This window comes from Maniola jurtina, chromosome 18 (genome assembly GCF_905333055.1).
Source record: "Maniola jurtina chromosome 18, ilManJurt1.1, whole genome shotgun sequence".
Taxonomy (NCBI): Eukaryota; Metazoa; Arthropoda; class Insecta; order Lepidoptera; family Nymphalidae; genus Maniola; species Maniola jurtina.
The window spans coordinates 2,355,197-2,368,652 of record NC_060046.1 but is presented as its reverse complement, the minus strand read 5'-3'; the positions used below and the strand labels follow the sequence as shown (position 1 = coordinate 2,368,652).

General features: G+C 36.7%; 1 protein-coding gene across 1 annotated transcript; it reads left to right on the top strand.

Annotated features, from left to right (window-relative positions):
- The first annotated feature begins 7,586 nt into the window (after positions 1-7,586).
- Positions 7,587-12,803, top strand: LOC123874609. Its single transcript, XM_045920099.1, has 4 exons — positions 7,587-7,727; positions 8,837-9,051; positions 10,281-10,391; positions 12,563-12,803. Exons 1-4 carry the CDS (start codon positions 7,587-7,589, stop codon positions 12,771-12,773), a joined length of 678 nt encoding a protein of 225 aa, XP_045776055.1. The 3' UTR covers positions 12,774-12,803.
- The last annotated feature ends 653 nt before the right edge of the window (positions 12,804-13,456 follow it).

Here is a 13,456-nt window from a genome sequence, read left to right as displayed (position 1 = left end):
TCCTTATGATTATAATGGATGAAGTTTTTTACCCGACTGCGGCAAAGCCAACAGGAAGGGTAATTAATGATGTTACTTTTAAAAAAAATGGAGGTCTCAAAAAAATTTTTTTTTGCTATTGTATCGAGTGGGATGTCAAATGAAAGAGGAGGAAATTCTAAACTCATAAATATAAGTGTACAACATTAAAATATACCAAGCGACAGAAAAACAATTTTGAAAGTTGTATAGATAGAATCCCTAATTATTTATTATTTATCTTGTTCAATTATTTTCTTTAATAAACACTTTCTAGATGCAGTGAAAACCCCACTCGGGTTCTATTAAACATTTTTTTTTAAACCACTTTATTGCTTAAAACTTTGACAAAGAATAAAATAAGTACAGGAAAGATTTACAAACAAAGGGCGACCTTATAACTATAGTGATCTCTTCCAGGCAACCATTCTTTCTATATTAAGCAGGATTTTATTCTAATTATTTAAATAATATGATTTCGCGGGTTTACTTTACCTTTTGCTTTATTGAGACTGTAGATAATATTACGTTTTATAATATAAAAGCGGATAATATTTTAAAATGAAAAGAATGTCTTCCCAAAGTAGGTATTAAGTTGGTTCCAGCACACACAACGTCGCAGTTTCAAAGATTTATTAGACTCGACGACTCTTAGTTGCAACACCTTTTAAGCGTTATGTGCTCTTTTAGTTCTGAAATGATTCATAAAATGGAATTTTACTCTTATTTTCTTTGGGAAATACTTACAGGATTACTTAATACCATTTTCTCAGGTTTACGTATATAAAAAATTGGACACATGCAGCTTAAGCCTTTACTACTTAGGGCGGAGGTTCCCTAATCTGTAGCTATGTATTTTTTGGTTTGTTTGTGATAGGAAATGGATATATTTTCATTTCATATTTTTCTGCCTTCACGCCTGATCCATTATTTTAATTTTGAAATTTTTGAAAAAATTTGGAAAAAAAATCAATTTTAAAACAATTTAAAACAAAACGCTTTCGTCAAAATTGGTTTAACCAATTTTGACGCTTTGTCAAAATTGGTTAAACCGATACAGAGTTACCTTACATTCACGGAACAGATAGGTGCACAAAAGGCTAATTTTCGTCTCGCAAAATCAAAGAGTTTCCACGGGATTTTTAAAAAACGAAATCCACGCGAATTATTTATTATAACTGAACTTTTCATCCGATAAATTAAAGGGTTTAATGAAACTTCTAGCCCTTTCAGGTTAGCCGACTACCATCTTCGACTGCATCATCACTTACCACCAGGTGAGATTACAGTCAAGGGAAAACTTGTACCTATATGAATTTAAAAAAATAATTGTGCTCGTTAGTCTAATCAATAATTCAAGTACATGATGTAAAAGAAACGGCCCTCGTTCAGATCGGATATACACAAGATAAATATAAAATAATCAACCATCTGCCTTCAGAATATCCCTTACTCATAAATAATTCAAGTCTGGCCTTTACGTCAGCACTACACAAATTAGATTCTGCCCTGACAATATGAAGTGGGCTAATAGGTTAGGGCTCTTGGTGACCATGACTAGATGCTGGAAAGTTACTAGGTATCTACTTGATACCTATTATGTATTAGCAGTATTCACTAAGTAGATAGTGTTTTTTTTTTAACTGTGACAGTATGGAGAGATCCAAAACAATAGGGTAACTGTTACTTTACAATTTCCCTGTATCTCCTATGGTTTTGGATTTCCCCATACTGTCCCAGTTAAGAAAAAAACACACTGTATAGTCAATCTGTCTCTTTGATAACACTGATTTCACAAATGCTTAGTTTAGTAATTCTTTTTATTCTTATACATATTGAGATACTATAATAATCACAACCTCAACCTTATAAGTGAAATAAATACATACGAGTAGTATACTTGAAATGTTATCATACTAGAAGATGCCCGCAACTTCGTCTATGTGTATAATTAGGTTTTCAAAATCCTATGGGCACTCTTTGATTTTCCAGCATAAAAAGTATCTTACATCCATATCCAGGATCTGTCCCTGTGCCGAATTTTATCAAAACAGTTGATGGGTCGTGAATAGGGAACAGACAAATAGACATACTTTCGCATTTATAATATTAAGTGTGGGTAAAACATTTTTGATAATATTATCCATAATCTAAACTTGATATTTGCTCGATATTAGCTATCTAAACAATATTTTGAAGACCTTAGTACTGCAGACAAGTAAAATGGGATCACATTCAGCCTACGAGCAGCCCGTGCTCATAAATTATTCAAGTAGGTTTACGTCGGCAGCAGTATACAAATTAGATTTCGCCCTGATAATATGAAGTGGTCTAATAATGTTGGACTTGTGTTCCCTCAGATTTAGGACAATAAACTTCCTAATATGCAACAAAGCTATTTATTGATATGTTACTTTTATTAACCCCCGACCCAAAAAGGTATTTGTGTGTATCTGTCTGTGGCATCATAGCTCCTAAACTGATTTTGTTTTTTTTTTTTTTGTTTGAAAGGTGGCTTGATCGAGTGTTCTTAGCAAAAATCCAAGAAAATCGGTTCAGCCGTTTGAAAGTTAGCAGCTCTTACAGACTTGGGGTACATCCCGGGGGAGGACATAGGCTACTTTTTATCCCAGAAAATCGAAGAGTTCCTACAGGATTAAAAAAATCAAAATCTCTAGTAATAAATAATTTAAAATAATAATAAAATGTGATTGACTTCAGGCCACGGTACACAATTTCAAATGTAACTATAGAGAATTTACTTAGTTAGCATACAGGCTAAACACAGGAGTATCTACTCTCAGGACAGCAATCCAACGGAGAGAAATCTGCAGAACCATACTTAGCTTATAGTGTTGTCCACTCAAGGGTGTTACTCCGAACTGTGACAAACCAATGAACTGTCAAAGCGCACAGAGAATCTGATTTTATCGCACCATCGAGCTTTCAACTTTTTAAAAGCTCGGTATATAGGCTTGAAACGGATGGAAAGACGTCAAACACCCTTTGATGTGATTTTACACGGTTGATATATTCGATTTGTAGCCAAAGTGCGGTCGCGTTTGGCGTCAATATTGGATATATCGAATCAGACAGTCAGTTTTCCCGAACGTACAATACATTGTAGATATACAGGGTGGTCAAAAAGTCGTGGATCAAACGCAATAGGGAGATAGAAGGAGGTCATTTCCAGCAAAAAAAATCTACAGCATGGCCTTATTTAAATTGCCCTAAGAGTTATGAATATTTTTGGGTTTTTTAACAAAATACCAAATTCTCTTACAATTAGAGTAATTAAAAAAAAATGTGATAAAAAACAATAAAACAAACGATGTTGTGTCATTACTAGATAATGTATCAGCACTACAAACCTTCTATTGAGGCTCTGGCTACTAAATTACAAGAGCTATAAACTATTCATAACTCTTAGGGCAATTTAAATAAGGCCATGCTGTAGAATTTTTTTTTGCTGGAAATGACCTCTTCTATCCCCCTATTGCGTTTGATCCACGACTTTTTGACCACCCTGTATAATAACTCATAGACGTCCACTGCTATATAAATACAGTCATGGACCCCCGGTAATCCGACAAACGTTTTGCAGGATATTGTCGAACTATCGAATTTGTCGGATTATAGAGTACTGCCTAAGACCCCCAATAGTCCGGAATTTTTTACAAAAGAGTACCTTGTAATCTAACAAATTATTGATCCAATGATAAGATTCTATATGTTATACATACTCTGAAGTACAATCTATACGTCACTATGTATGTCAGTAAATGTAATAATAATAGACATTTATTTTATTTATTTATTTTATTTTTATTTGTGCCAGAAAGTTGTAACAATATAAATAAAAGGAAAGAAAAAGTGGACAGGGAAGCACTTATCTCTATAAGAGATCTCTACCAGTGACCCTTGGCAGTGCGAGAGGTTGTAAATGGAGTAGAATAGGTACAGCAAAGATAGACAGTAATCATGAAAAATGAAAAATAAATATAGTAGATATTATGTTATAATATATACTTACAAATATTTATATATTAAAATAGACTTACAAAAACATATATACCTTAATACATAAATATATACTTATAGTCATAAATATATCTTATAATATATACCGATAAATATATGTAAACAATATGTTATGACAGAGAGGAAAGATAGTGCTGTTTCAGACGAAGTTTGAAGGTGCTGATGGAAGGGTTATTTTTAAAAATACTGTCAGGTAGTGAGTTCCAAAGGCGAGTTGCGAGTACCGTAAAAGATTTAGCATAAAATATAGTGTTGTAAGGGGGAACTGCAAGTGAGTTTAACTTGACACACGAACGCACTGGCATCACCCGAGGAGCGGCTTCGTTGAAGCGCTCACGCAAGTAAGAGGGGGAGGATGAATTTAAAATCTTAAAGAGTAGCGTGAGAATATGAGTATTCCGGCGAAGTCGAATAGGGAGCCACTTTAACTTATTTCGAAATTGAGAAACATGGTCGAATTTGCGCAATCCGAAAATAAAACGGATGCACAAATTCTGAAGGCGATCTAGTTTATCAAGCAGCTCCTCGGTTGCATCTAAATAGCAGACATCGGCGTAATCTAGGAGAGGAAGCAGAAGAGATTGTGCGAGTAAGATTTTAGTTTTAAGAGGAAGGAAATTCTGCAAACGTTTCAAGGAGTGAAGGGAGTAGTGCATACGCTTACTCACTTCATTAATGTGACTTACCCACGATAAATGGCCGTCCAATATCACGCCAAGATTTTTAGTTCTTTCGGTTAGCGTAATAGTTACCCCATCGTAGGCTATTGCAGGTAGATTTGTTAAATCAGCACGAATTCGAAATTGTCTACTACCTATTACAATAGCCTGCGATTTTTTTGGGTTTACCAAAAGACCGTGTGCGTCAGCCCAATTCTTTATTTGTGCAAGATCCAAGTTAATTTCATCCACTGTAGCGGCCAGGTCAGTGACAGCAGCATGCCTATAAATTTGCAAATCATCTGCGTAGAGGTGGTAGTGGGATGAAACTGTTTTAGTGATTTCGTTTATAAAAACAGAGAATAACAGAGGAGACAAAACGCCACCCTGAGGTACACCGGCAGAGATATCAGCCCAATCAGAGTAAACTCCGTCAGCATAGATTCTCTGACGGCGACCAAGAAGGTAGGATCTAAACCATTCAACTACGGATGGTGATAAATTAAGCGAGCAGAGAATGTTGAGTAGTACATCAAAATCCACTGAATTGAACGCATTACTAAAGTCAAGAAGAACAAGTACTGTTAATTTTTTGTTATCCATAGCATGGCGAATATCTTCCGTGACTTTGAGTAAAGCGGTGGTGGTACTGTGTAAGGGACGGAAACCTGATTGATAGGGACTCAAAAGGTTGTTTTGAAAAAGATAGTAGGAAAGTTGTTTAAATACGGAATTTTCTAAAATCTTGGAAATAATGGGGAGTATTGAAATGGGACGATATTGAGAGAGTGAAGAAGGGTTAGAGATTTTTGGCAAAGGTATAACGTGAGCTAACTTCCAAGCCGTAGGAAAACATTTAGAGGAAAGAGAAAAATTGAGGATGTGGGCAATAATAGGCGAAACAACATCAATGATAAGAATAAGCATATCTCGGCTTATGTTATCACTACCAACAGCTTTGGATGTAATACTAAGAATTCCCTTCCTAACCTCACCAACCGTAATTTCCTGGAATAGAAAGGGTTCGCATTTGGGCCTGGCAACATTGGCCAAATTATGAAGCGTTTGGAATTTATTGCTATTGGAAATTTTTACCTTGGACCTTGGAATTTTTAATTTGGACATGTCGGATTACAGGAGGTGTCGGATTAGACGGGCCGGATTACCGGGGGTCCACTGTATAGGTCTCTTGTAGGGACTTCCACACGCCATGGTCTTGCGCCGCCTGAATCCAGCGGCTCTTTGCGACTCGTTTGGTGTCGTCTGTCCACCTAGTGGGGGTCTTCCAATGCTGCGCTTTCCAATATGAGGTCATCATTCTAGCACCTTGAAGAACCTGGGACCTCCCACTTATAAGTCCACAGCGCTCATTTCTGCTCACATAGCTCGTCGAAAATCACACTTAATATTATAAAGGCGAAAGTTTGCGTGTATGTGTGTGTATGTTTGTCACTCCTTCACGAAAAAACCACTGAACGAATTTGGCTGAATTTCGTAATGGAGATAGATAATATCCTGGATTAGCTCATAGGCTACTCTTTATCCCGGAAAACCAAAGAGTTCCCCCGGGATTTTGAAAAACCTACATCAACGCGGATGAAGCCGCGGGCATCGGCTAGTAATTTTATAAAGGCGAAAGTTTGTGTGTATGTGTGTGTGTATGTTTGTTACTCCTTCACGAAAAAACCACTGGACGGATTTGGCTGAAATTCGGAATGGAGATAGATAATATCCTGGATTAGCACATAGGCTACTTTTTATCCCGGAAAACCAAAGAGTTCCCCCGGGATTTCGAGAAACCTACATCAACGCGGATGAAGTTGCGGGCGTTAGCTAGTAGTACATAATATCGTAGGTTGTAGGTAGTAGGTACATACTACGATTTAGAGTAGCCGGTGTCCACCTAACATAGAATAATGTGTACTTTATCCAAACAGTAAACTAGACCTCTAATTTAAGTGTTCTGTCTGGGCTGGGTATAGTCTAATCGGTCTATTAAGCCTTAGAGTACATGCTAAACTTGCTTATTTACTTGTGCTATTACATAGGTGTATTAGCAACTGATAATGAAACTGCGAAAGTTATATCCATAACTAACATAGTACCGCGACTTTGCTCCGACTAAGGGTTTTCTGAAAATTATTTCTAAATAATGAAGTACCTATATATCTCTATATATAGGTAGACCTAGACCATAATATTATATTATGTGAATTTTCAAGTTATAAAATCTAGTGGTGTGAGTTGTCTGATGATATTTTGTCAGTCAATTAGTTTTTCCTATTTTTTTTCTATTTCATCACGAGACAAAATAATATGTCTTACTAGCTGACGCCCGCGACTTCATCCGCGTGGATTTAGGTTTTTCGAAATCCCGTGGGAACTCTTTGGTTTTCCGGGCTAAAAAGTAGCCTATGTGCTAATCCAGGATATTATCTATCTTCATTCCGAATTTCCGCCAAATATGTCCAGTAGTTTTTGCGTGAAGGAGTAACAAACATACACACACACACACACACACACACACACACACACATACAAACATTCGCCTTTATAATATTAGTGTGATTTTCATAAAGCTGACCTGCATACGAGAATGTGACCCTAGAAACATAATGTAGACCACTCAACGCCCAATTGGCATCCTTTAGCGACGTTGTATCTTTCACTAACGGGTTAAAATGTGAAAATTATTTCAACCGTTATAACGCCTGACATACATTTTCGTTCAGGCTACTTTAGTATGGAAACTGTGTTATACGTGCAACGTCATACTGTTAAAATCTGAAATAACTTTATTTTAAAGTAAAGTATACTTAATGCAGGATTTTAAACCTTAATGCTGTGTAGATTAATTTCTTTTTTAAAATGTCAATAAAAGTATATTGTTTAGTATTTTTGGGTTTACTGAGCATAAAATTGATCCAAGGAGAGCAAAATGGAAATGGTTTGAAAATTCTTTCTCGAAAGAAACGATACGTTGCATTTCCTGAAGGATCAAGTTTTTCGGTAAGTAAATTTGTTTTAATTCTTAATATTATTATTGTAAAAACCTATGTATAACGTTGCCCTCTTAGATTAAACTTTATTTCTTTTACAAATCCAAAAAAGTTAGGTGCGATGCTGTACCATTACTGAAGAATTTGAGAAAATTATTGCCAAAAATGCATTTTAGTTTAACATGTCCAATCAAGGTATCAGTTGCTATCGTCATTATTATCATATCATTTTACAAAATTATGCTGACCATAAAAAATATATCCCTTCCATCCACGTTGGTTGTTTACATTTTGAGATCTCACTCGGCATTTTGGCTCTGTGTGTAAACTGTCACGTTAAAACGATTTTAGACCTTAATAAACCAGCTGGTCAATTTCGAAAAACCTGCATCAATCATTATTATAATCGCAATTATTGTAATTGGCTGAATTTATGGTATTTTTGTTGCAACAATGCATTGTAGCCAAATAGTGAGCGAGTGTTAACCAAACAGAGGTGATTGCGATCGTGAAATTGTAGCAGTTATTCTACCGCAATTTTTTCGCGTGTCCCAGAATTTCTCAAATGATATTATGGGAGTATTAACTCGTCCAAATGCTAAAAGGAAACTTTGACAGATTTTGCTAACTTCTCGCAAATAAAATTATATCAGTCATATTAAAAAGTTACGAATGAAATTAGCAGAAGCTGGATATTTAGAAAATAGTTCATCTCATTTTGAGACTAATCGAATAAGTTATACCAAAGGAGTATACTCTATCCACGGAAAGAAGTTAGTTAAGGCTCTCTGTTACGTAATCCCATACATAGGACAGAGATGAAAATCGCAGTGGACGTTAACCATTTTGAGTCACCAACCAATCACAAACATGTTTTCAAAAAACATTCGATATTCAATTCGAATGTGTTCTGCCTTCCTTCGGAATTCAAATCATAAACATAATTTCCATTGTGATTGGTTGGTGATTCAAAATGGTTAACGCCCACTTAGATTTTCGTGTCTGTCCTTTATATGGGATTGCGTAACAGAAAGAGCCTCATACAAACCTTTTTCAGTAGATAGTTGGTGACGGTGATTGAACAAAAAAAAATCTCATCTATCTAATGGTATATTGCAGTGCGCCGGATGTATGACAGTAGGTCTGATAGGCCAGCCCGCACCAACAACAGCTCCCGGCACCTTTACCTTTGGCATGAACTGGGGTATAGCATACGAGCTGCCCAACAACACTGAAACAGCGCTATTCTATAGAAGCAAGAAGCATAAGAAGCCGGTGGTTATGCGCAGGAGTCGACGCGAGCTTTATGAGAAATTGGAGATCATTTTGGATAAGTAATGATGATAACATTCCTAATTAAAAACTAAAGTTGTTTTTTGCATAAAAAGCTTGATAGGCCTTGCGCTTGACGACAATCATGTTTAGAAAAACAATGATGAGGTCTAGACTGCTTGCTTGCTTAGACTTAAGGCAGAGTTAAAACGAGACAGATGTATATCTCTCACATAAATCTGTCTCGTTTTAACTCAATCTTCAAGTCTAAGCAAAGTCAAAGTGCGCTCTATAAATCTCACCCTAAGTTAGAGCGCGCTTGCGTAGAAGATGCTTACCTATTCACTCTTGTTTTGAAGGTATCTGGGTTATACATGGTAGAAATGGTTGTTTTTAAGCAGCAGTTTCACAAGGAGCAACAAACTTAATTTGCGATAATCCACCTTAACAGAAAAATCTGTATAGTACGACCAAGCAATATGCACCATCCGCCCCCCTACTACTAAACGTATCTCAATGCTCATTTCTGTCAGTAAATAATTTTCATTATGACCTACTAGTAAAGAGATACCTACCTAACGCCTCCAATACGACATTGAATGCTAAATTGCTTGGCGGCACGGCTTTGTCAGTAGGGTCGTAAAAATTATAATTCTCGAATTGCCCCTGCCAGGAATCAAACCCGGGACCTCCTATTTATAAGACCTCACCACTGCGCCAGTAAGGTTGTCGAATCTCTTCTTTAAAGAAAAGCTATCCAGTCAAACGGAACGATAAAACGTCTAATCCGTATGAGTTACGCCTCAATTACACGAGAGCTTTTTTTACGTCCGTTAAAAGCGTCCAAATAGAGCAAATGTATTTATTCCCAGGTATATGTTCATTGTTCATTGTTCACACGTCAACGCTTTTTTACGTGTAAACAGATATGTACTACTTACAAAATTATATCGCTTTTCATTGATAAATATGGATTTCGAAAATTTGACCACATTTCCAAATTTCGCGATATATAAAGTGGCTTCCGATTCCGAATCATTTCACTGGCATACAAAATTCAATGTTTTTTTTTTAATAAGGTTTTAAAACTGTTTCTTACTAATTTGACGTCGCTGATTTCAGATCTACATGAAATGCAGATGAAAATATGTACTTGGGAATGCATTTGTTTTATTTGGACGTTTTTTTAACGGACGTTATTATAGCTCTCGCGTAAAAGAGTTCTGAAGGTCCTATATAATTTTATCTGTATAATTAATGTATGTAACCATAATTAATGCGTATATTTCAGCATGGGATACAACGGCCGCCAGTGTATATTGAAAACCCTTTGTGAGACGACCCAGAGACTGGTCCCCCACGGGGGCAACATGGTCGAAGAAATATTTAGGACGATGTTTACGTAAGTACTTACCTATCTACTATTTCTCTATAAACTTAGGCGTACCTACTTACCTACCTAGTACCTACTATATCTCTATAAACTTGTCAAGATCAACCCATCGCCGTCTCACTACAGAGCACGTATCTGAATGAGAAGGGCCTAAGTCTGGCCTAGTGCGAATTGGCACTAGGCCAGACATCGTGAGGCAGGTTTCCTCACGATGTTTTCCTTTACCGTTAGAGCAAGTCATAATTACTTAAAACGCACATAACTCCGAAAAGTTAGAGATGCGTGCCCAGAATCGAACCCCCGACTTCCTATTAGGAGATGAACGGCCTAACCACTAGACTATTCCAGCTATAATAAACTATAATAGCTGTACTGTATAAATTCAGGGGTGGACAGGGCTTAGTTACCTGAAATTGAAAGAGGCGGCTTTAAATAGAAGAAGCTTTTCGGATGATGATCGCCAAACTTCGTTTCGAAGAAGGCACGCGATGATGATGATGATGATGATTGATGACAAAATTTGGATTGACCAATTATTCTATACAATGCTAGCTAATGTCCACGACTTCAAACTACCCCTAGGTGATAGAATGGGAGATGAAAATTTGTATCGAAAAATTCTATTCACTGTTATTATTAACTTGTAGAAGGCAGATATTTTCTTCTAGGGCTTAGGCATCAGCTAAGAAAGGGTTTTACGAAATCCACCTCTAACAGGGTAAAATTGGGGTGGAAGATTGTATACAAATCGTGTGAAAACGGTGTGAAATTCGGTTGTAGTGATAAGTATTTTGCAGCGGTAAAATTTCTTAGTAAAAATTAGTAAAGTACGCGGACAAAATCGCGGGCATCCGCTAGTTTTTATGTATAAGATTCATAAAATTTTATCGCGTCAAATGAAGAAACTTTTCCTCTTTCAGATAAAACGGAAAAGAAAAACTTTTGTTATGAGAATTGTGCCAAATAACTAGGGACTCGTTTCTGGATTCGCGGTGCGTTGTGCGTCGCGTGGTGCGTCTCGCCGCGCTGTTAACTTAAACATATTATCACCAAGTATGAGAGCGTTGGTGCGTTTGCTTGTTATATATTATGGCGTACTAGATGACGCCCGCGACTTAGTCCGCGTGAAAAAATCCCAATGAAACTCTTTGATTTTCTGGGACAAAACGTTGTCTATATTAGTTTCCGGGATATAAGCTAACTTTGTACCAAATTTCATCCAAGTCGGTTAAACCGTTGGGCTGTGAAAACTAGCAGACGGACACACTTTCGCATTTATAATATTAGTATGGATAGTACGCCGCGCGAGGCAACGCACTACGTCTTCAGAAAAGAGCCCTTATATTTTATCTTATAGTGCCTACTATTGTACCTTACTTTGCAGTACACAAGTATAAGTCATCTTGGCGCTTCTACTTCAACTTGAGCGTTTAAACTCAAATAACGAGCAGGAGTTCAGAAGTTCTTGTGTATTTTTGGATTTAGTTTTGTCAAATAGAACCCCCTTTTATTGTTTCCCACTACTTTGTCCGCGTAGTAGGTACCTGTTAGCGATCAGTTCGGACATTTTCCTATGGTGAAAGCTTATACTCCTTTCCAAATCCTGGTGCTGTTTTTCATTAAGATCAGATCAGCGGGTAAGGGTAACTATCGTCCGTTTTCAACATTCAGTCTATCTGTAATCTAAGGATAGTTATAGTCTGACTATGACTATCAACAGTCACTATCACATTTTTTTTTCTGTTAGAATCTAGCCCTTGACCGCGATCTCACCTCGTGGTAAGTGATGATGCACGCCATGATGGAAGCGAGCTAACTTAGAAGGAGTATGACAGTTTTATTCCCCTGATCGGTGTCTACGCGGCATCGTACCGGAACGCTAAATCGCTTGGCGGTACGGCTCATACAAACATTCCTTTAATAAGCATTAGCTGATGCGCGCGACTTCGTTCGCGTGGATATGGTTTTTTATAAATCCCGTAGGAACTCTTTGATTTTCCGGGATAAAAAGTAGCCTATGTGTTAACTTAGGATATAATTTATCTCCATTCTAAACTTCAGCCAAATCCGTCCAGTAGTTTTTGCGTGAAAGAGTAACAAACATACATATTAACTTTCGCATTTATAATATTAGTCATAGTACTACATACTTATTAATTTTTTTTTCTTTAACCTTACAGGCTTCCAATGGCGAAGCTCCTTCCATCAGAGCCAATGGAACACGCGATATACGACGCAGCACACCGCCTGGGGGCCCTCTTGGAGTCATGCGATAATTTTGAATGTCCACTTTCCTTGGTAGACTTAGCCAAGGGTTATTACAATGCTCCTGCACCAACGTTGGACATAGCCCGAAATCCGTGGGCCTTATTCAGTAGTCGCTTTGGATAGCACTATACCTACTTATTTTATAATAGGATAGAGATAAAAATTTGGCCTGTAAGAATGTCGTTTTTCTTGTGTCACAGTAATTTTAAAGAGATTGTAAATTATATATTGTCTGTGTTTTGCCAGATTTCTGTAAAAATGTATCGTTTTAAACTTACACGCGCTCAAAGATTTCATATTCATAATTCACAATGATTCCCACAATTGTTGTATCACAGATTGGATATTATAACAATTATTATTATTTATAATGTCAATATTGGGGCACAGCAATTTTAGCAGGGAGACGGCGCTGTATTAATCGGCAAAGTAGTCGTTTATTTTGTACCTAATAGATTTTTTTCAATTAGAAATCTTGTTAAGTGAATTAATGAAAACTATACCTATTACTCTCGATTGTTTTAATGTGGTCGGGAATTTTATCATACATTTTTGTACACATCTAGTTAGTACCTGTACTGTGCAAATAATACAAGTCTTTGAGCCCGAGAACGGAAATCTGGCAAACCACAGACATAATATAAGTAGGTATTATATCACGTGTCTACAAAATTCCATCGAATTTGATTGCTTAATATTCAAATGAAAACCAAACTACGTTTATATGGAAAGCGCTGGAGAGTTCTCTCAAAATTATAACATCATTTTCCTTCTATAAATAATAAATAACCGCCTAACCATCGGAC